Genomic DNA, 24798 nt, shown 5'->3' with positions numbered 1-24798 from the left:
CATACTTTAGTATTTAAATTACTACATTGGTCTACGAAATTTTTATGGGGATGTAGCTCAGATGGTAGAGCGCTCGCTTAGCATGTGAGAGGTACGGGGATCGATGCCCCGCATCTCCAAAGTTCATATTTTATTTGACTTTGACTGATTTTTTGAGGAAATATTATTAATTTTAGAACTATGCGCGGCTTTGAAGGTTGTCTAGACTCTTCAACAGATTTATAAACTATTTAATAAATTTTTAATTTTATTTAGAATCTGTCTTGAAAAAATCAATTGAAATATAGAAATATTACGGTTATTAGAAAAAGTTTTGTTAGAAAATATTAAATAACATCATTTGAAATACCTTAAAAAACATTAATGTACATATGTTTAAAATTTATTGTTATTATAATAATAAATTTGTTGGCAAAAAGTTTACATGCGCCCCCGGGTGGGCTCGAACCACCAACCTTTCGGTTAACAGCCGAACGCGCTAGCCAATTGCGCCACGGAGGCTGCATATTAAGCGCCAACCAAACACACATCACAATAACAGCGAATAAATAACAACAATAACAAAGAGTCGCTAATATTGTGAGAATGTAATGCAATCATTCTAAAGTGGCGAGCAGCATATTTGCGGCGAATTGGCGAAATAAGAGATGCAAAGTGAGCGTGAGAATGAATGTGGTTGTTATACGAGCGCGCAGTTGTTGTTTGCTCGAGTATAAAGTGAATGAAATTACATTGTTGTAAAATATTAACAAAAACAAAGCAGACAAAAATAAGAACGAGCATGCTAAAAATAACCTATTCCTTCGTTTTTGTTTATTTTGATTTTCTGATTTGGCATCACACTTGAAACCTGAATATTTGTTGATATGTATCGAGCATATTCCATACTAAAAATTTAGCAGTACTGCGAATGAGTATGTTCCGTTTTGTTTTTGAATTCTTTTCGAACAGTTGTCTTTCATTTAGCTTGAAAGATTTACACATCACTACGTTTTAGGGATTCTGGAATATTTGCTTGGCCCATTTTTGGCTTAGTTGCGAGGAGATCGTGCAGTGAAGTCAAAGAGTTGTTGTTGAGGCTGTAGTGTCCTTTTGTTAGCTCGGCTATAACCGCGTAAGCGTTGTCTACCCCTGTAAAGCAGAAGGAGAAGTGAAAGAGCTTTAGAGTCTACACATATTCGGGTGGCGTCAAAAATTGGTTTATTGAGTTTCAATTTGCTTGTAGGTTTTTGATGAGCCACAACCAAGTGACCGTAACGGCTACGTCCAAGGTGACAGTAGCCCACGGTGCCTTCTGGCACACCGCTAATTCAAGGTGCGCTGGATAACGTAGAAAGTCCGCATCGCAAACGCACTTAATGTCATATCTGGCATGAAATATTGTACGTAGGTAGGTAAAAGTGCTACCACTATGGGCTCAAGCAGCGCTGGATGCGCTATTTTGAAGCACTGTCGTAGGACCTTATAGTCTTGCTAAGGTCCTAGTCCACGTACTTGATGACCTTGTAGCCCCTGAGGGTTTCCGAGATGGCAACTCCGGATGGGTACCCGCTGGATTGTCGAGCACATATGTATGTATGTAGCTTCATAGTAGACTCGACAGTATGACTTCGATCTTCAACTATCTCTCCTGTATGGTGCTCGGTGAAGAGGAGTTCCCGTTAATGACAGCCACCTGCAGGCTGTCTCTGGCCGCATCACTGAAGTGCCTTGTCGTTGTTGTATTGCTCTGCTTTTGTTACGGCTCTTTAAGCAGAGGTCTCGTCATTTTATTCTGAAAGCGATTCCTTTTCAGGGCACCTACCTGCTTACTGGTTTGGAATGGAGGTTCTTTTTGTTTCATTTTCAAGAAACTTTCATAGTATTCTAATAGTGCTTTACTATCTTCCCTTCGTGCTTTATGTCTCTTCATCAACTGAGGTATCGGCATCATGATCCTTGTCAATCTTACCTAGTATAAAGACTGCACTCTGCTACCGGCTTGATTCTTGATTGAACTTGATTCAATGATTTCTTCCTTTTCATCTTTTCTTTTTTCCTTTAGCGGCCAGTGTATTTTAGTTGGTACCCACGGTTGCTTTGGAGGTGGATGGTTTTTCATTTGTGTTTGGGGTACCCCCGGTGTTTGCTGCTGTTTACACCGGTGTGCTATGGTTGATACAACTAGGAGCACTCTTAATCGTCTTTTGGCTGAAGGCGAGGAGTAGTTATTGTTTTTGGTTTTCTTTTGTTAGATAAACGAGTCAGTTCGAAAGGGATAGCCGCTCGTCCGCAGAGCTCGTTAGCAAACAGTTATTCGATTACCGCACTGACCATTTCCCCATTGTGGAAATTTGTGAGGTATCCCTCTTAGTTCGAAAAAGGACTGCTCGCTTCCATTTGGATTGCGTAGAGCAATTCGAAAGAGTTCCTGATTATTCTTGTCGTGCCCGTCGATGAAGCCTAGATCTGCTGGTACACTCAGAGACCAAAAAACGGTCGAAACATTGATCTTCACACAGCGAACTTTGCCCGGAGGCGGCGAAAACTATTCTATATGCCGAAAATGTGGCCACCAGCGCTTCCTTGATTTTACAAGAGTCAAAGGGCTTCTACTATGGAGGAAAAATGTCCTCATTTGGCGGAAAAAATTGGTATCGGTTCAACCATCCGCCGTCGCGCAAATATTTTGCCCGAATTATTCTGTTAACTGTTGCACTATCCCCCACATTCTCCAGATTTGTGTCCGTACGACTTTTTTTCTTCTAAACTTTAAAAAGTCACTCGTCTGAAGGAATTCGAATCGCTGCAACCTTCTTTGAAGAGCTCCCAAAAAATGTATTTTTCTGACGAGTTGGAAAGTAGGAGCATCGCTTAGTCTAGTGCTTCGAGCTAAAGTGAGACTATTTTGAGAAATAAATCTCAATTTTTACTTTGTTGTAAATGTTGCTGCTTGCTCAAAATGGTTTTGTATGAAGAGTAGACTTCCTTATGGGATAAGCTCGAGCATGTGTTACAGCAGCTTGACCGTCAGTGGCTAACAACTTTGTCGACTTCATGGAAACTCTTTGTCAAAACAATCGATTAACGCTAATTACACAGACCCTTATCTTCTCAATATTCTGAAACAGAAATAGCTAGCTTGAAAAGATTATCTGTACTTTATGGTAGAGCTGAGCACTAGAATTTTTCATCTTCTTTATTGGCGTAGACACCACTAACGATACTGTAGTCGAATTTACAGCGGCGCACCAGTCGTTCTTCCTTTTCGCTGATTAGCGCCAACTGAAGATTCTAAGTGTAGCCAGGTCCTTCTTCACCTGGTATTTCCAATGGAGTGGAGGCCTTCCTCTTTCTCTGATTCCTCTGGCGGGAACTGCGTCGAATACTCTCAGAGCTGGAATGTTCCTTTTGAACTATGTCAATGTCGTCGTATATCACGTACAGCTGATCGTTCCATGGACTGCGGTATTCTCCACAAAGTTCCATAAATATTCCGCAGAAACTTTCTCTCGAAAACTGTAACATCGACTCATCAGATGTTGTCCTCGTCTTTCCAATGAACCTCTGGCCCTTATTATAGCTACCCATAAATTTTATTTTCAATTGTCAAAATACTATTTGATACAAATTTTAAAAGCCTTCGTCATATAAGGGTTCGATTGGAATTCGAGAGCAACCCTCGAAAATTGGGTCAATGCAGTGGCTTAAAGCACGCCACATAAGTGCAAGACCAACAATGTACAAAAACGCACACATTTTGCATTGTTGCATTTGGCGTAGGCGTAGCTGCCGACACCGAGTGTGGCACGTACAACTAATGCAACAAAATAATGCAAACACAAACAAGAAATAGAACAAAATGCAGCAAAATTTGTTACTAATGAAAAAATATAAATTTTCTATGTTTGTATATAACAACAATCGGTTATAGACATTCTGCGTGGACTCTTATTGCTTCTACCAACCATTTTTGCAGTCTATTTTTTATTATTTTTATTACTATCGTACTTGTTGTACGCTCTCACTGCACTCGGCATCGTTCCACGCCAAACATTTACGACTCTCATTTATGGCACTGTTAATGTTGTTTTTGTTGTTAACGTCATCGGATTTTATTGCAGCTATATATTATGATTGTATTTGCTCTTCGGCTCTTTGCTGTGCTTCGTCTTTGCACAGGATAGTACACATAATAACTAAAGCACTAAGCTCATACGTACCACATTCTTGCAGGAACTCAAAGGAATATTTGGTTATTGAGTTTCTAGCCATTTTTAAGCTCTCTGAAATAATCAAATATTAATTTTGCAAAGCTTCCGATTTTTAAATAGTAACAACTATGTTTTCTTTCATATTTTGGAACGTCCCTGAGCGCTTGATGGATTTTTGTGAGAAATCTTTCTTATCTCTGGCTCACAAAAGAGAATTTAGTCAAACATTTTTCGTTCTTGCCTGGTCTTGATTCTACTGGGAATGTCCCAGATTGATTTTCACAAGCTTAGGCGTGAGAAACACCAGATATCACCAGCAAAATAATGTAAGCTAGACAGGAACAAGCAGTAATCACTTGTTGCCAGACCTGGACTACAAGGTGGGTGCATGAGAATTTCTCAACCAAGCTCCTTGAGCTGCTGGCGGCTCAATATCGTTATGCGTGGCCTGACGTTGTTCTGATGGAACACAATTCCTCTTCTATTGGCCAAAGCTGACCGTTTCTGGTCGATTACTTCTTTCAGACGGTTGCTTTGTTGACAGTCTGATCCGAATTAAGTGTTTGGCCAAAGTGAAAAATTCCTGGCTATCCCAGCAAACCCTTTCTGATCATCAATCTAGGTTTGGCCACCGTTTGCGCTGCCTAATCGCGCGTAGACCAAGATCGTTTTCGCTAGAGGTTGTCATAAGTTACCCACTTTCATCACCAGTAACCATACGCTTCAGAAATGGATCGAAATTTTTCTGTGTTATTTCATGAGATAGCTTATTTATTAATAGCTCCAAACAATAGCTCCAAACGATGGGCCATCGAAACAGGGACTCGACGACATAGAAATTACCGGCACGGTATCGATTAAACCAATATTGGCGTGATTGGCTGCTGCTGTATTAGGACCGTAAACAATATCTACATTCTTCTGCAGAACCTTTCCCTCGGAAACTCGTAAAGCCGACTCATGAGATGTTGTCATTCTCCACGCATCTGTAGAATATAGCAGATATATGTAGAGTTGGTCTTTGTTCGTCGAGAGAGGACTTTACTTCTCAATTGCCTATTCACTCCGGAGTAGCATCTGTTGTCAAGAGTTATTCTGCGTTGGATTTCGAGTCTGACGTTGTTGTTGGTGTTAATGCTGATTCCAAGATAGACGAAATTATCTACGACTTCGAAGTTATGATTTTCAACAGTGACATGGTAGCCAAAACGCGGTTGCGACCACTGTTTATTTGATGACAGGAGATATTTCGAATTGTACTCGTTCAGAACCAGACCCACACGCTTCGCTTCCTTCTCCAGTGTGAAGAAAACAGAACCAATGGTTCTAATATCATCGACGTACGCCAGCAGTTGTACACTCTTATAAAGATTGTACTTCCTCTATTCAGCTCTGCAGCTCGAATTATTTTCTCTCATCCGAGGCTTTTTCTTCTTCCTTTCATTGGTAGCGTTTTTGCGTGGCGTGTCCGAAACCCGCAAGGATGTTTCGCCTTCAAACGAATGTTTTTTTGGCTACACAGAGGATACTCGGTCTAAGACCGGCAGTCGTTAGCTGTAAAATAATCGTTTCTGGCCATTCCCAAGTGAACTCAGAGAACTTTACTCACTTGCATGAACTTTCTACACATGATTCCTCCTTTCTAATGCCATATAGCGAAACCAAGAACAGTTAGACGAATAGATAAAGATCTAAGGGGTTACAAACAGCCATTAGGTCAACTATATTCTTGTATGAGCTTTACACCCAATACCTACAAAGCGTAGTTTCAACCAATTTTTTTTGTTGGAAACCTCTCTAAGTACCATTGCAACCAGCGCACTATGTACTTACAAAAACAAAAATATATATAGGCATGGCAGGTTGTACAAGTGCGAGCATATTCGCCAAGGTTCTCCCCGCATGGTCTCATACTGCATCAGCTGTTTCATGCCGCACTACATATGTTTATGCATTTCACTTATTTTCTTGCATTTTCCCACTACACACTTGCCTTCTAATCCAATAAAACTTTTCGCGCACCAATTACGGTCTTTTCACCTTTCTCGAGGCTGTTGAACTTTCTGCACTAAAGCGGTTATTTTTATATTGGTTGATGTCTGTCCAGGATTGTGTTTGGCCTTACATATGTGCGGTATACACTCACGGTTTCGTTGAGACTCGTTAATTTGCTTGAGAATAGAATTTGAAGCATTTGTTGGGCTTAGGCATTAAATTCGCTTGCGTTGGCATTGAAACATAATATGCTTAAATGCATAGCTTGAAAAAGTGGGCGTGCTTGTCATATGTTTGTGGTTTAGGTGAAAAGTGAACTAAAGGTCTTTGAAAGAATTAAAGGGTACGTGGGTAAGCTTACACACTATGAGCTGCGGCCGTCGTCGGTATAATATATTTATATATTTTTATACAAATATGTATATATGTGACTATATGTTAGGTTCGAGTTTGTGTAAGGTAGTGGAAATTAAAGCTGAAATCTTTGTGAGCGCAGTACTCTTCCTTACAAATATGCCTGCGATTTCTGAAAAATTTCAACGGGAGTAAGCTTGTCGTTAATCGTTACGGGGAGTATTTTCGTCCGATGACTCTCCTTTTCCCAGTAGTGAAGACACTTGAGGCCTTGCTACTTTCACTTATCACCTGAGTCTAGCAGACCATCAGATTGGCTCCGCAAAGTGCATAGCACCACCAGAGTACTTAGCGTCATAAACGCCCAGATAACTCATGGCCTCCCTGTGAGAGATCGATCCTCGTAGCGTTGGACATGTCAAAGTATATGTTTTTGGCACAGTCAACGCTACTTGAGGACACATAACAATCAATGCCCCCTCCAGGGTTGAAGGAGTGGACCGTGAACTACCTGAGTGGTCGATAATGTTTCGAGGTCAAAACTCCAAATTAAGAAGAATTAAACATGCGATCCCACAGTCCTCTACCCGATACTGTTGAACTTCTATATTTCGAAATATCCTTAATCGCCAAAGGAAGTTTTCATCACCTTGTACGCTGATGATTGCTCGATATTGGCATCGGGCAATGGAATCTTTGGCATGTGCTCGAAAGTAAGCGGCTATCTCTCCGATCTTTCTCGCTTTTTCTCTGCAAGGAGCTTGACACTCTCCTCCACTAAATTCACAGCGACCATATTCATAAACTAGACATAAAGGTACAGACTTGACCTTTACATTACAGTCGATGGCGTTAAAATTCCGACTGTAAATGATCCTAAGATTTTACAACCGCATTAACTGTCAAAGTACGTAGCCCCAAAAAATCATCAAGTCGCTATCCGGAAACACATGGTGAAAAGAAAAAGAAACGTTGTTGGCAACTTACAAGGCAATCGGTCAGCCGCCGCATCGATATGGTCGCCTGGATGCAGTAAAACGCAGACGACTGAAGCTTCGACTATCGTGTCACAATTCTGCACTCTGGTTGAACTATCATAGGCGGCCTTCTGTATTTTCGGTTACGGAACATAACGAGCTCCTCTCCAAGCAGTTTCTCAGAAACCATCCTTGTAGTCGTTCGCTTGAAGCCGAGCTAACTTCTTGGTTAAGAGGTCGTTTCTCAAATACGTTGACGGCATCGAACAGTATGCCGACCAGACTTCAAACGCTACTAACTTTAGACTCGCACTGGCTCTCATTTACAGTGGAGCCGTTATAAATGGCAACCACCACCCATTGCAGACGAAGAGCTCGAGTTGCCACAATAATCTATAGTGAACCCTGCAACTTCGTTCTTGATATTTTAGCAGGTTAAACTCCTCCTATCAATAATCAACCACGACTTACCAAATATATGTCCAAAATGAGTCCATGCAAGACACTAACCACCTTTTTGCTTGTCCGGCGAACCTTATCATCTAATACCCTACTCCCTATGGTCCGACACCGTCGAAACGGTACGTTTCCTGGGCCTATCCTTAGATGATTTCGATGACAATCTACCGCAATCATACCACTGAAGCGGAGCGTTGCAACAGCAACAATAACAGACCTCCGAAAAAACATGACTGGCGAAGCTTGAAAGTCTCAAATCCAAAAACCAAGAAACTTTATTATGAAAGTAGATTAAAACTAGTAATGATCTAGAGACTAATAAACATCTAAGGTGATATATCTAAGAAGGTCTTGTGAAAGTTTTAAGTCGATCATTACAGACACTTCGCAGAAAGTTTTCTCCGTTTTAAATTATTGGGAGCTGATTCTTCTTCCTTATTGGCGTAGGCACAGCTTACGCGGTTATAGCTGAGTTTACAACAGCAAGCCAATCGTTCTTCTTTTTCGCTATGTGGCGCCAATTGGAGATTCGAAGTGTAGGCAGGTCTTTCTTCACCTGGCCTTTCCAACGGAGTGGAGGTCTTCCTCTTCCTCTGCTTACCCTAGCGGGTACTCCGTTGAATACTCTTAGAGCTAGAGTGTTTTCATTCATTCGGACGACATGACTTAGCCAGCTTAGCCGCTGTTTCTTGATTCGCTGAACTATATCAATGTCGCGTATAACTTGTAAAGCTCATCGATCCATCGACTGTGGTATTCGCTCTTGCCAATCCGCAAAGGACCATAAATCTTTCGCAGAACCTTTCTCTTGAAAACTGGTAACGCCGACTCATCAGATATTGACATCGTCCGTGTTTCTGCTCCATATACGGGGATGATGAGTGACTTGTAAAATTTGGTCTTTGTTCGTCAAAATTTGGACTTTTAGCCAATCATCTTAAGCTTTAAACTAGACCATCGTAAAACCACCAATTATAGCATTTACTCTGTTCGAATGTGTCACTACGACAAGGTCCTTTCTTCATCAAGTGTTATTAGATTATCATCGTCACACACGTGATGGTCGAATACAACTCTGCAATATGTTACACACTGCAACTCTGCCGTCAAGCCACGTACGCACCAGAATTAGTAATTTCACTTACTTAAGTGGTGCTTTGGTCACTTTCATGTTGGCAAACTCACGTTCGGGTCACTGGTATCATTGCGGAAAAGTTAAGTGAAATTTCAATGCCATTTCCGGGTGTCGAACTTCTGCCGCTCCCATATCTCTGTACACATAGCCGAAGAGAGCAAAGCAATGCAATATTATGGGAATGTACCACGTAGGAGGGAAAGAGTGATAGAAGCTTCTTATTTGCAAGGCGTTGCCGAATTTCAATTGTAGGACTTGTAACTACTAGTCGAGTGATGACGACAATAAAGGCGACGATTGCATAAACGAGTAACGGAGCATAAACGAGTGCAATGTGGAAAGAGCAAGCGCTAAGCGTTGTGGGAGGGTGATAAAATTGCAGTGTGAGCATACACATGTGAGAGAAATGAGCTGAAGCAGGCAATAAAATAGAAATAGTGATGACATGACAACACGAACACATATGCACGCTTGCAATGGGAGAAAACAATCGAAAGCGAAGGCTAGACAGGCTGAGTATGGCTTTAGGTGGTTGGTGCGAAGTTGATTCAATAAAAAAAGCGATGAACTACTGAACGAGTGCATAATGCGCCGACTATAAAACGAAGGTTCACGAACACTACGAATGCCTCTATTCGGTGCCTTGCTCTAGTGCAGCAACGCCCCGACTACACAGCCAACACGCACTTGCGCTGCACATTTTCCGGCCTATGTAATCGGCGAAAATTTGTTGACCTGGAATCCTTGAGGCTGCAGCAATGGCGACGTAAGCCGTTAACTTTTTTTTTTTTTATTTTCTTAATGTGGGTTGTTGACATAGGGAGACGGCTATGTGCATGGGTAGTTGGGTGAAAGGCATATAAAAGTGCATAACAGAATAGGTGAAATGAAAACGTATAACCGTTAAGTATATGGCGCTGTGAAAATTTGTCTGTGAGATTGCAGAATTTTGAATGTGTGTTGGTAAGGCGCTTGTGTATGGTCAAAATAAAGTAAATAAAAGTGTTGGGTTGAGTGAGGGAGCGGAATTTTCGTGGCTTGTCAGGAGCTGTGTGAGGTAAATGCCTCTTTTACATACATACAATTGAGTGTGTATATAGCTGTTGCGTATCTATCGGATATTGCAACCCTGTGTCTGCTGACTTTTGATAGATGAACGCAATGACCTAATTATTGTATATAACTGACTGCTACATTTGTATCGGCAAATAAATAGGGTAAATACTTGAGTTATATTAATTAAGTGACCTTCCGACATTCACTCGTTCCTCTAGCATATATTTCCTTGTATATATTTATACACAAATAATAGAAAAGTGTGAACTCCTAATGTGAAGAAAAAATGTGCGTGCATTTGGCATTTGGTGAGAGAGATGGTCGTGAGACATAAATATTAGATATCCTTAGTAAAAAAAAAACAGACAAATGAATTGGAACGACATGACCTAGCCAGCGTCTCTTAATTCGCTGAACTATGTCAACGTTGTCGTATATCTCGTACAGCGCATCGTTCCATCGACTGCGTTTCATGCCATTTCTAATGCGCAAAGCACCATAAATCTTCCCCAAAACTTGCCTTTCGAACACTCCTATAGCCGACTCATCAGATGATGTCATTGTCCATGCCTCCACACCATATAGCAATACGTGAATAATGAGGGACTGGTGGAGTTTGGCCTTTGTTCGTCGAGAGAGGTCTTTACTTCTCAATTGCCTACTCAGTCCAAAGTAGCACCTGTTAGCAAGATGAATTCTGCGTTGATTTCGACACTAACATTGTTGATGTTAAGGCTGATTTCAAGATAGATGAAATCATCTATCACATCATCACATTGAAAACCTCAACAATTTTACGGAGGTGATGCTCTAAGGGTTTGTCCGAAAAGTAATAGGACTAAGCCGATTTAAAAAAAATATTGAGCCAATCGTTACAATTCTTTGAAAACTTTCAAAATAGGCTCCTTTTGCGTCGATGCAGCGCTGCCAGCGCGATTTCCAAGCATTGAAGGCGCATCGAAGAAACCATTCTCCGGAATAGCTTTGAAAGCCGAGCTGCATGCTGCTTGTCGTCTCAAATTGCTTGTCTTTCATCGGCCTTTTCAGGCAAGGAACCAAACAAAGTCCGATGGTCACATCTGGGTTGTAGGGCGGCTGCGGAAGCGTTGAGATGCTCTCTCTTGAGGACTTCCACGTAAAACTTGGCGTTGGAGGAACAAATTCAGAGTGGACGATATCTTTGATGTTCTTCAGGTCTTCATCAGCGACCTCTTTCCGGCCCTCCAAAAAGGGCTCGTGCTACCGTAACACACCACTTCTTGCTAAAGTAACACTTGCGTAAGCCTGCGTGATCAAATCAAACGTCTCTCTTGAGGACTTCCACGTAAAACTTGGTGTTGGAGGAACAAATTTAGAGTGGACGATATCTTTGATGTTCTTCAGGTCTTCATCAGCGACCTCTTTCCGGCCCTCCAAAAAGGGCTCGTGCTACCGTAACACAGCACTTCTTGCTAAAGTAACACCTGCGTAAGCCTGCGTGATCAAATCAAACGTCTCTGTCGCAGATTTACCGAGTTTCAAACAGAATTTAATCGCGTACCTCTGCTCTAACGAACGCTGCATTTTCGGCTTGCACAGTCACATAAATACGTCGCGCGAAAAAGTTTTGTCCTGACTCTCCAGGTGCTCAGAAACAACTGACCAGCCGCTCGTTAGCTAAGAACGCCCTCTACCGAATCCAGTCGGTGCGCGCACGTTCCGAATTGCAGTCGCGGTGGAAGAAAATCAGTCCTATTACTTTCCGCCATGATTGCTTTCATCGCTTCAAAGACAGCGATTTCGATATTAACGATCAGCCGAGTGAATGAAGGCCAAACACCTAAAGCCTTCGAAGACGGTAAATTGGAGACGTAGCTTGATGAGGATTCATGTCAAACGCAAGAAGACTACTCTAAAGCGACTACATACGCTGAGAATTGCTCAGAAACAAGGAACTTGAGTTCCTTATACCCTCGATACCAGGGAAGTCAGAAAAGAGTGATCCAACTGCGTGACTACGCTCGGCCTTTCGTTGCCGTTAAAACCCAACTGGAAACGTTTAAATAGGAATTCCTAGATATTGCACAGTACGATTATTGTTTGTTTCGTTCGGTGTCAGATGGTCTGGCTCAGAAGCAGTTTCACTCACAAGACGACATCGAAAAATTGCGTGATTCTTGAATAACATCACAAGATGAACAGTTTTACCATAAATAAAATCGAGCTTTGCCAGAAAAATAGGCAGAAGTTTTGACTAACGATGGTCAATACTTTGAATAATTCATTTCTAACCATTTCCTTACAATAAAACTGCGTTTTCATTAAAAAAAAAATCTGTAATTTTGTAGAAAATTCCTCAGACAATTTTATTTTTGCTTGGCTCAGTATTATTTGGGAACACGTCAAAGATGGAAACCTTCAAAGAGACGCCAGGTTTCTGAAAATATGATTAGTGTTTATGACATGATAATTTAACAGCTTCAATTTTCGTTTTGTCGATTCCGTTCCCGTAATTTTGATGTCAAAGTTGCATAATGATCTCGAAACCTAAGGGTACCACACAAGTTTACACAAACCAATCTTTTCTACCGAATTTCCATTTTCGAATCACTGTTGAATGGTAATAAAAACGATTCATTTCGGAACCAGTAACCATCTGGTGTGAAAAGCGGTTCACTTACGACAACGTCAAGCGGAAATGGTCGTGATCGAGTTGCGATGAGCCGTCACAAACGGTGGCTAAGTCCTGAATGACCAGCAAGGTTTCCAGAAAGGATTTGTTGTGTGTTTGGTGGAATTGGCAGTGAAGCATCTACTATGAGCCAGTCCCCTAATGGCCAAACTTTCATTTCGGACCTTTATTGTCAACAATCCGACCATCTCAGGAGCGACCAGTTTTGAACAATGGGAGAAGAATTGTGTTCCATATCAGGACATCGTCAGGTCACAAATTTCGATTACGACTAGAAGTTCCGGAAGCTTGGTTGGGAGGGTTTTATGCATCTACCTTATGGTTGGGATCTGGTACCAAGTTTTGGACATCGATTACTATTAGAAGCTCCGGAAGCTTGGTTGGGAGGTTCTTATGCGTAAACCTTATGGTCCGGTTCTGGTACCAAGTGATTACATGCTATCTATTCCTGTCTAACGTTAATGATTGAAAGTGAAAACTTCGTCTTAACAAAACCTTGTGATTTCGTTCAAATTTCCGCCGTTGAGGATAAGGGTTTCCATCAGAGTCTATTCCTGTCTAACGTTAATGATTGAAAGTGAAAACTTCGTCTTAACAAAACCTTGTGATTTCTTTCAAATTTCCGCCGTTGAGGCTGAGGGTTTCCATCAGAGTGGTATTGGGATATTACCTTCAATATGGCAACATGTTATGGAACCAAATAGTACATAATCGAGCCAAGGCGGATCATTCGAACTACCTTCAATTTATGAACTCTCGTTAACCTAGTACTATTAGGGTTGAGACTGGTGTTGAGATTGGGGTCTAAAGATACAAAACGTTTAGTAACTCGTTTTTATTTAAAACAAAAGTTCTGAAAATCATGTTTTTTCTCTATTAAACAACAAATAATTTTCTTCTTTCAGCTTACCGCAGAAAAAATTAACGGTAAATTATATGCGCTTGTGTGCTGTAACCGTTGTTGCCACAAATATTTAATCCAACAAATTAATGTACATTACTTGCTTGCAACGAAAATGTAAATGTGGCAAGAATGGCAAGCAAATGTTGCGCGAAGTTCGTCTGTTGCCAGCAATCCCGTATGCAATAACCGCAAAATGCGCAACAACAAAACGCCGTATTGAAACCGAACACATGTGAAAATCGCTTGCTGGCGGGCCGCAAGCGAATTTGGCGTCATACAACAACAACAATACAATATTGTCACACATCATCGAATATTTTCTTAGTCAAACACCAGTTGCTTGCAACCCAACATGTATCGCTTAAATGTGCAACAACAGCAACAGCAACAATCTCAACAGCAATCCACGTCGTCAGCGTCGACGTCGCATGCCAAAACAGCGACGCAAACGTCGACTAGCAGCGCTGCCACTACCGCTACCACCATCATACCCAGTCACATTCTGCTGCAACAACAATTGGCAGCTGCAGCCGCTGCCGCTGCGGCCGGCGTCAATCAGCCACCGGCCACCATAGCGGCAACGCATCTACTCAGCGTCGCCGCCATCGCCAGCGGCGAAGTGAGTAATGCGCTCGATTTGAATGGTCTCCACCAACAGCAACAGCAGCAGCAACAACGTACACTCATCCATCAGCCGCGGCAAACGCATGTCACACACCATCAACAACGTCTGCATGCCAACAACAACAATCACAATGCCACCAGCATTACGTTGGGTGAGAAGCCCACAATCATAACGAATGTATTGGCCGCATCGGTGGAGGAGAAAATTAAAATCATTTCGACTGCCATTAAAACGGAACCGCTGCACGACGTCATTGCGTTGACGAAGCATAACTCAGCGTCGGCAACGGCAGTGGCGGCACCGACGCCAGCGTCACTGACGGCCGTTAACAGTAGTAGTTCTCACAGCAACTTCAGCAATACTAGCATTAATCGTAACAGCAATAATAATACTCTAAGCAACAGCAACAATAGCAATAACAATCACGGCAATACAGGCCACAACAACAACAATGCTGTGACCAACAGCAACAATATAATCGCACTGACTGTCAGCACACTGCCGTCAACGGCATCCTCATCTAGCGGTACTTCCATTTCCGTTGCTGCCAATAAGTCTTCTGCCACAGTGAGCAATGCAACAACAATAGCTGTGAGTCCGCTAAATAATGTGAACACCATAAATCTAGTTGTTGGTGGCGGCGGTGGTACTGCTGCGGCTGGTGGTGTTTCCGGCGCCGCTTCCACGTCCAGCGGCGTTGCGGGCGGCGGCACTTTGGTGATCACAACTGGCGGCAATCACAGCGCAACGGCATCATCCTCTTCCGCGGCAGCTGCTGGCGGTAATGCCAGCGGCACTGCCAATGGACATCTGGTCTTTGTACCCAAGCGCGCCCGTTTGGAATGGTGAGTACAGTTTATTACTTTTCCGCGTTGACCTTGTTATGTTTATTGTCGATTGTACAACTTTTCTTGCTTGCTTATGTTACATATTGGCACCTTCACCTATTTGTTTTGCAGTCCTCCAAGTAACGAGGAATGGATTTCCACCTCTAGTCCGGGTAGTGTGCCCAGTTCAGCGCCACCATTGAGCCCATCACCGGGTTCACAGAACCACAGCTACAGCGCGAATATGTCGAATGGCTACGCATCACCGATGTCGGCAGGCAGCTATGATCCATATAGTCCCAATGGTAAACCAGGTGAGTACTAGAAATTAGTCATATGTATATCTTGAGTTTACTCCACCTATTGCGGGTTCTGTAGGCTTTCAGACTCCGCCGGCGTTTGTTGTTGCTTGAATAGTTTAAAAAAAAAATTAAATATTACTCTTAACTTGGTGCAGACTTTCTTTTTTATATGCTGTCTTATTGAAACTGCTCAATAATAGACAGCTTAAGTCTCTGTTAACAATTTTTTAATGTTGTTTACGCTTCTTTGTGCTGTTTGTTCTAAGGAAACGCACAATTGACCTTAGATTGCGGTGCAAGCCTCAATTTATTTCTATCTAGTCCCAAAGAACGGCTGTGTTGACGAGGTTGTACCAAAGAAAAGATGGTTATATTACTGAATTTAAGAGTAGCTACGGAAAGGTTGGTCCGGAGAACCGTCAGAGAGTTCATAAAGGTCTTATATGACATGATATAAAAGACCTCTGAAGTATGATATTAGGTCAAAACGCTTTAATAGGTGCCTCAGTAACCTGAGAACGTTTCGATGAAGTCTACCCAATATATAACTTTTCCATAATACCATCTAGTAGGCACAGAAAATTGCCTTTTCTGGACGGACATAAATTTCGAACCATATTGTTTAGTCACGACTGTCTTGCGAGCGGATTTTTTCTGGATGTACGTCTGCATAGACCGCGTCAAAAGCTTCCGTCCAGTTATTTTCTCTCAAAGTCCTTTTTTTAATCAAACTACTCGAAAATCTCGTTGACTCTTCTGTTGTACTCTTGCGATCCAACACTGGATCTATGAACCTATGGTACACACTTTTCGCTTGGTCGATGACCAGCTCCTGTGTGACTGTGAGGTTCTTTTAGCATAGAGTAGAACGCATGAAAATCTACTGTACTAATTGCTCTCAGCAAAGCTCCTCCTGCTAGAGTAGTAAGATTTCTTACAGTACATAGTCCGATAAGCGTTCATGAGGTGAGGTTAAAAGAATTCTCGGACGCAAATTATCAAAGTTTTAAGAAAGATGGTAAGGTCGAAACAACGAATTTCTCGACAGTCATACTTCGTCGAACCAGCAGAGATATTCGAAACCGATATTTGTCGCCTCAACAGATTTGTGTTAGGTTCAAGGCGCTTTGTCGACTTATAAGGGTCTTTACGAGCAATATATAGGCGTTTTAGGACCCACAACGTACCGACGTTCTAAGCTGTCCAAGTAAGAGCACTTTTAAGATCGACCTTTTGACCTAACATAATCTTTTCAACATACTAGAGTATTGAAGAATCTTTAATGTAGCATAAAATACCGAGTATTTCAGTCTTAAGAGCCATGTTCCTCCTACCTGTAATACTGGAATGAAGTAAGAAAAAGTAGGAAGCTTTTTGTTCATATTTATTATCGGCTCAATACTCAAGTACTAAGTTTCATTTCATTCTTTTTAATTAAGACAGGCGTCAAGTTGTTATGCTGACAACAATATGCTCCGCTTATGCGTACATCGTCTATGTGTCTACAATGTTCACATACATATATACTGTATAAAAAGGCACTTGTAACTGAGTCTATGTAGTAATAAAGCCAGTTTCTCAGGCATCAGGTCGCCACGTCAACTTCCCTTTCCGATTAGAACCCCACGGTAACGCCTTAACGTTGTCGATTTTATCAACATATCATCAGTACCTTCTAAACCTATGTATGGTATGTATGTATATAGTGGATGTGTGTCCATAAGCATATTAGTTTACCGGCATGCGCGACGTGATATAGCGTCTCATGGTCTCACAATGCGTTGCAAAGCCCACATTCAGCTCCCCCGTCTACTTTCAAGCTTATGTATTATGCATATGTATGTATGCATTTAAGTGATAAAACGGGCGTATAACAACAGCTCCGGGCATGCTGTTATCGTTTTTCTGCTTCTTTAATTTCTATGCTGCCTGCTCGACTTATCCTTGAGTGTTGGCATTACATTACACACGCATTGAAATTCATTAGCCGGTTATGTACATACTACCTATATGCATATAAATACATATGTATATATGAATGTTCATATATACCAATGCGTTATGAGGTGGTTTGTAGGGAAGCACTTGTTTGTTGTAACGTTGTTTGTCGGCTTAAGTGTTGTAAGTATGTCTGTGCAACGCATATCAGCTTGCAACACGTCGTCATCTAGTAATCCACATTACAATCGGCGACACACTTATTACATACGAAATTACAACTCTGCACATTTGTAATTGTACTCTCACACACTTTGCTCATAGACTTCTGTAACGATTTGGACATTATGTGTGCTTTTGATTTTCTGATTAATGAATTTGTATCATTGAACTATAAACGAAAATGAAATCCACTATCACTTTTTGTTCAGAAAAGCTACGCCAATGTTTGACTGTGGTACTTACTTTTATAGCTTATAGTTGTAAATTGCAAGGTCTGAATCTATGTAGGTTTCCTCAAAAACTATAATTATTGGTCTAATAGAGAGTGTTTTTTTTCAAGGTGTAGAGTTTACTAAAGCTCTATTTGTCCCAACAACTTTCAAAATAAACACAATTGTTTGAGATTTCTTTTTAAGATTCTTTAGAAAATTATCATGCAAAGACTTAGTCCGAAAGAACCTTTAAAAATTCTAGAAATTGCACTCCAAAACTCACGTTCTCTAGGACAAATGTACATTTGCATATTAAGCGTCAAATAATCTTCAGCGATGAGACACATTTTTGACTTAATAAATACATAAATCAGAGACTTTCCAAAGACTCTTTTGCCTCCAGAAAAATGCGCTAGGACTTACCCAAAAGGAACATTAAAAATACGTAACAGTTTCCACTCTGAACTCATGTTCAACGCCGTAAACTCACATTAACCTATTCAACTGAAAATATTCATATGCGATGAGGCACCTTCCTAGCTAACGGCCGCATAAGTTAAAGACTCCTCAAAAGGGGAACAACTGATAACAGTTCTGGTGGAAAAAGTAAGGCATAATTGTACGGATGGTCTTCATAAGAAAGAAGAATATTTTTAATTACATCTCATGTTATTTTTTGTATTTGTAATAGCAGTCCTACACTTCTTATAAAGCACACACTTTGTTATAAGTAGAAATCTAACCCTCGTTGTTAAAGCCATATATTTTGACACCTAACTGATATTTTGAAAATTATAGACTGCCAAAAAATCCATTGCTCTATTTTCAATCGCAGATACAAATATTTTGGTGATTCTTTAAAGACTTCTGCTTGATACACCATAATTTAAGAAAGTAAAATTTATATGAAATTAAGATTTCAGCTAAATTCTAAGTGCTCTCGTCTTCAATTGTGATAAATATTATTAAAATAGTGTAAGTAATCAAAATTTTAAATATTGTAGTTCAAGCAATATAAACTAGATACTAGTTGTAAAAAGAATTTACGTATCTCCCCGACGGGGAATTGAACCCCGGTCTCCCGCGTGACAGGCGGGGATACTGACCACTATACTATCGAGGATGTTATGAGAATACGAATCCATATCTTTTAAGAACTAAGCGGCATGAAGAAATCAACTCTGTTATGTCTAAACTAGAGTACTATCGATCTTCTTTTGCCACAGTCTAGAAGTGCTGAAAGAAGGATTTAATTTAAGTTTATAACTATCGACTTCTATAACCAAAATTTGAAAATCTTCTAGAACACTGCAAATATTTAAGTTTTTATTGTACAAAGAAGAATAGTTTTTAGACATTAAAAGCATTTTTGAGAAAAATTATAAAAAAAAGTAATGGATTCAAGTTTAAGCTTTCAGTTGTATAACAGAGAAGTACTAAATACAAAAACATCAAAAGTGAGATAAAAATGATATGATAATGAGGTTGTAAGAATACTAAAACAGCAGATCATTGTTTCACAACTATTGAAATGGCATGAGTCAGTTTTTAATAACTCTACAAATACTAAAAAATATATTTTCACATCTCCCCGACGGGGAATTGAACCCCGGTCTCCCGCGTGACAGGCGGGGATACTGACCACTATACTATCGAGGATGTTGAAATTTGATGCGACAAAGTGCAAACAAATGTTAGAAGACTTCTAATGCTTGATATTAGACAGTCACTGTTGACGCTACTTTAGAATACAGTTACATTTAGGACTTTGGCATTGTGATTTGCTAGCGACATCTGTCGCGCCTAAAAGACAGCATTCATTCCTGCGCAGTTTCTGCGTTTTAACAAAAGATGGCGCTGCGAGAAACACACAGCCGACTGCTTAGTCATAGTTGAACTTTCGCGCAAAAGCTCAGTTGCGTACGTCTATGACAGAATTAACATTGCCATCGTCACACTGCCTTCGGTCGCACAAAGCTACTTGTTTTGTTTATATAAAAAGTTATTGCTCCCGAACAAAGCACGCGAATGAATAGAGTAAAGCGCAGACCGAAACAGCGCATGTGAACGGCAATGACACCAACAAGCTCGCCACATCTACACGCTAATCAAAGGTTTTTCTAAATTTAGCTAGATGAGTCTCAATTCAACAATATTAGAAAGAGAGTGAGTAAGGCAACAAGAGACGTAGATTGCAGAGAGCAAATGTGGAATTGTGTTGGTGTGTGAGAGCGCCAAATTGGCTCATGCGCAGTTGCGCTCTTCGTAAGCACACAAATACAACATGCTTGCATGCGATTGTGTGTGTGTAATATGAATGGAAGAAAAGTGGATGTAGACAGAAATGAAGAAAAACAAAGACAAATGGCAAACAAGAAATGCCGGTCAGAGTCAAGAGACACATTGAAATACAAACACACTTTTCAATATGGCCGACATGATAAATAAAACCAATAAAAGTGGCGAAATAAAAGCAAAGAGAAGTAAAAAAATACGAAGGTAATAACCAAGCGCATGGCCGTTCGTAAGCATGCTTTCGTTCTCTGTCGTGTATACGCGCATCGCAAGACGTCGTGTTATTTATCGCTGTAATTGCCGGTCCGGTTTTGCCCTGCAAATTTTATGTCGTTAATTCTTTCAGTCTCTGTTTTGACACATAATTTCATTGTGTCGTCGTCGTAAACATCATTAACATTGTTGTCGGTTTTCGTCGTCGTTGCTTGCTTTTTTATGTATTGTTTGTTAATGTTCGGGTAGGTTTTGATTTTTTGCTTTCGCTAGCCTCATACTTGCTCGACTAACGAGTCGTTGTCGCTCTTCGTTATCATAAGCGTCGAATGTGACGACCGACAGTATGCCAGGCAGTCAACTAAACACTCGACTGCATGCATTCTCGAGTATGGGCTTCGCTCCCAAAACGATGTTGTTCTCCTGCTTTCATACTAATGCATATTGCAAGCTTCTCTTGCGTTGTTTTTGTGTTTTCGTTCCAACGGAAGGCGGCAGCCGTTATGGCAATCGTATTGTATTGACGGCCGGTTGTCGGTGGACATGGGAATGTAGCATCGTATAACAAAGAAAATAGATTGTAATTTGCATTGCTTGTTTTTGTATTTAAGTGTAGGGATGAAACTTTGGATGACGTAATGGTTGCATTACTTATAAAGTGTTCTACTGCTGGAGGCATAAGATTTTTTTAAGAAATAATTTGCTTATAAAATTATTAGATCAAGTTCTAAATTAAAACAAGTGAAGCCATTTGAACTGGCGTAACCTCGAAATTGGAAAAAAAAATATACTACACTGACTACTATACTCTGAAGGAATTGAAAAGACTCTGGAAAAATTGATAAGAGCTTGGAGAAACTGATTAAACTCTTGAGAAATGAATGAGACCCTGGAAAAATTGATAAAACTCTGGTGAAAATGATAAGACTTGGGGTTGAAAAATCTATTATACGGACCGTTAAACTATCAAAGTAATGCATCTTTTGGTTGAAATGCTACTCAGAATAAGTATGCTTCGAAGATGTCGGGGAAACATTAATTTTGCCAAGGAAAAAAACTAGAGCTCTCCAAGCCATTGTAAAAAATTTGAGTGAAGTTATCGTTTTCGTCGATAAAAAAAAAATTAATGCAATCTTTCAAATCTCCCCGACGGGGAATTGAACCCCGGTCTCCCGCGTGACAGGCGGGGATACTGACCACTATACTATCGAGGATGTTGAAATTTACAATCCAACAAAAGCACATAATCAACTGAGCATCAAACTGTATCAATAAAAACTATATAACCAAAATATATTACTTGAATACAATCCCAAACCATAACTCAAATCCAAAAGTCCTTCCCTCACGAGTCAACATTTGGTAAATCGTTTAAAGTTCGCAGCAATATGGCACATACATACGAATTCACCTAGATATATGGAGACGTCTGTAGTAGCACTTTATACAGTCTACGGATAGGAGGACCTAAATTTTGATGGGGGACTAGTAAATGATGTGACTTCTGAAGAAAATGTTTTAATTAGCTGATATATTGATGGTACTGGTTCTTAGCCGCATCATTTGGAGGTCTAATTCACGTTTACCTTGCACCAAAAGGTCGATTTATTTTGGCTTAAGAAAACTAGCCAAGGATTTTGAAACTCACTAGCAGTGCGCTTGGGCTACAAACGTGTAAGCGGTGTCTACGCCAATAAAGAAGCTCTGCGTTCGAGATTAGATTTGCATCAGGTCACTTTATTATAAGACTAGTATGGACAGTTGTCGAATCGCAGGTAATTACAAAAGTTGATGCCAGGAGAGGCCCATTTTGTCTGCTTATAGGTAGATTGAGAACCAGCTGAAGCTCTGCTGCCTTCGTTCGGTTTACTACTGGATTTTTGAGTTTAGTTTGCCGGTACTTGCGCAATCGTAAGGTCCTTTTAGTCAGAGATAAATCGCAAGAGTAGTAGTGAGCACCTCGGTCGCTGCAAGGCGAATTCAATGGCATAGTTTCAATAGTTAGGGGTATTAATCGTTGTTGAGGAATTTCAGCCATCCAAGATTTAAATATATAATTTCACTTCAAATAAAAGAAACAATTTTTTCACAACCCTCGTCTAGTCTATATCTGCTTTGGCACCTGTTATAATAACCTTTTTAGGCCAAACAGGTCGATGTATCAACGCATCTGAAACAAATTGAATTTAAGCAGAAAGGGTAGTAAGGGAGTATTTCAATTCACAGGTCTCAGTTAACTACAAATTGAAATGCAAATAAGATATGACATACATACACACATTCATAGATATATATGTATGCCCACGTCGATATATATATGACCCCTCGACACACAGAATTCGCATTAAAGTATGGCTGACTGACTTGCACACATTGATGGCTGTCTGCTCAATCGCCTGTCTTATGCCAATACTCATCCACATACACAGACCTTTCTATAGTCTCTCACCATGCCACATTGTCGCTGTTCACTCAATTCTATTTTGATTTGAATCTGTTTTTCGTCTGCCTTAGCGTTATTTCCGTCCGTCCACCCCACCTAAGGCCAAGTCGTAATATTCTGGCTGGTGAACAGCTGAAAGGCAGACACCGACGTCGCCAATGCCACCGACAACGTTGTCTTTATGACTTTAAATGCGCCGGCATAACGGTAGAACTGCTGAAAAATCGGAAAGATGGCACACCCAGCCAGTTGGAAAGTTTCACCCAGACAAGCTATAAATTTAAAATGGTATGCGGGTTAGCGAGAACTTGGAAACATTACGATACACAGCGCACATTACTGTAAAGGAACGAGAAAGCGACTTCCGAGACTCATTTGGGCCATTTGTGGGTGCAGAGGATAAACCATTTTCGGCATACGATTGCTATAGACGCCGAACAAATACAAACTTCGCGTACTGAGCTATACATGAACGCACGCAATACCCATTACGGTACCCGCATTAGTATTTACTAAGCCCCAGACATGGAGTTTCCCACGCACTAAATTGCTTAGCGCACTGCTGGCGCCATCAGACACCATCTACTCTCAGTCGGTAGGTCGTATACCGACCGCACGTCGTTGTTGGCGTTTTGTTTGCGCTGGAATAGTGTCGGATGTGTGTAGGCGGCGTCAACATCCTTGAGTCACGAGTAGGTGGCTGAAGCATCGTGCGGCGACGCTTACTGACACCGTTAAACCAGGCGAAAGTCGGTTGCAGCCGAAGGGAAAGTTGAACAATCGCGTGTTTGCTGTCGTATACGATGTAAAGTGCCCAAAATATTAGTAATACTTATGGAGCAAACATATATCTAGAGGATACTTAAGTATATGCTTGTAGTTGTCGTTGTAGAGTTTTGTTGTGTCTATATACCGTAACAGCGCTTCGGTATTAGACGTTAACTTCATAATGATTTGGTTGTCGACATGTTCGGAGCTGAGTTATGTGCGCGATGATGACGCCAATGCCGCTGATGATGATGTCGGTAATGTCCTCAGGGTTGTGTGGGTGTGAGGAGTTCACCATGGTAACGACCGCGTCTTGTTGCTGCTGCGAGCTGGTTGGCTGGCTGGCTGGCTGCTGGTTGTTTGGCAGTTAAATGCCAATGTACGTTTTCCCAGTATTGCTCGTAAAATAGCAGGAAAAATGTAGAGAAATAAAATGAAAAGTCGTAACGAAACGTGACGACAAAGACGTCTGGTGGCCTTCAACCTTCAGCTTTCAACCTTCAACCGTTTTTTCGGTATCCAGGACACAGCTGTTCGCCTAACAGTGTGTGTGCGCATTGGTTTTTGGTCCGTGTGTCTCTTGCTCATATGCCGCCTTGCCTTAGATTATTTTCCACTTCTTCAACGCCGAAGCTGTGCATTTACTGCGTCGTTGACCGACCGTTTTGTACGCCAACAAATCACTCATTCTCCTTGCAGACGCCTGCATTTTAGGTTCGGTCATTGGGTCGTTTAGTGTTTACGTGCGTCTGCTTTGTTGAAGCCTTAACCATGCGCTGTTTGTGCACTTAGCGTGGCGCTCCATTGACCCACTCCACTACACTTGCGAAAGTTCGGTCGCCCGCTGCCAATAGTTTGTCCCATTAAATTTTACTGTGCTCCTTCGGCTTCTGTTTATGGTAAATAAATTTGGAACATGCGCGCCTACTCGCCGGTTTATTGCCCTGCAGAGCCGTGCATTTTTATGTCTGTCTGGCTGTCATTCTACCCAGTACCGTCTCAATTTAGATTTTTATTAAATTTTTTGCCGTTATAGTTGTGCGCCTGCCTGCAATCGTTGGTGCGTTGACCGCCTTTGCGCTCGGTGGCATTTCAATTAAACGCAGTTCAAATGATTTGGAAAAGGTATGGCAAGCATTTCTTGAACGTTTTTGTAGGCATTTAGTGTGTTGTGGTAGGGTTGACGGTGATTTGCGCAATTTCCATGAA

General features: G+C 41.1%; 1 protein-coding gene and 5 non-coding genes across 6 annotated transcripts in view; 2 read left to right on the top strand and 4 right to left on the bottom strand.

Annotated features, from left to right (window-relative positions):
- Positions 1-24798, top strand: part of LOC126756674 (ecdysone receptor) — a 310622-nt gene that overhangs the window by 12319 nt on the left and 273505 nt on the right. The window contains exons 2-3 of the mRNA XM_050469911.1: positions 13746-15214; positions 15329-15510. Coding sequence (XP_050325868.1) covers positions 14097-15214; positions 15329-15510 — 1300 coding nt within the window. The 5' untranslated portion in view covers positions 13746-14096. The remainder of the gene's footprint in view (positions 1-13745; positions 15215-15328; positions 15511-24798) is intronic.
- On the top strand, positions 47-119 carry Trnaa-agc (transfer RNA alanine (anticodon AGC)). Its single transcript has one exon. It is a non-coding gene; the product is annotated as a tRNA-Ala (tRNA).
- Positions 428-501, bottom strand: Trnan-guu (transfer RNA asparagine (anticodon GUU)). The gene has a single exon. It is a non-coding gene; the product is annotated as a tRNA-Asn (tRNA).
- Positions 18922-18993, bottom strand: Trnad-guc (transfer RNA aspartic acid (anticodon GUC)). Its single transcript has one exon. It is a non-coding gene; the product is annotated as a tRNA-Asp (tRNA).
- Trnad-guc (transfer RNA aspartic acid (anticodon GUC)) lies at positions 19458-19529 on the bottom strand. The gene has a single exon. It is a non-coding gene; the product is annotated as a tRNA-Asp (tRNA).
- On the bottom strand, positions 21521-21592 carry Trnad-guc (transfer RNA aspartic acid (anticodon GUC)). The gene has a single exon. It is a non-coding gene; the product is annotated as a tRNA-Asp (tRNA).

Source organism: Bactrocera neohumeralis, chromosome 4 (assembly GCF_024586455.1).
Source record: "Bactrocera neohumeralis isolate Rockhampton chromosome 4, APGP_CSIRO_Bneo_wtdbg2-racon-allhic-juicebox.fasta_v2, whole genome shotgun sequence".
NCBI classification, from domain to species: Eukaryota; Metazoa; Arthropoda; class Insecta; order Diptera; family Tephritidae; genus Bactrocera; species Bactrocera neohumeralis.
Note: the sequence above shows the minus strand (reverse complement) of the source record. Positions and strands in the feature narration are given on the sequence as shown.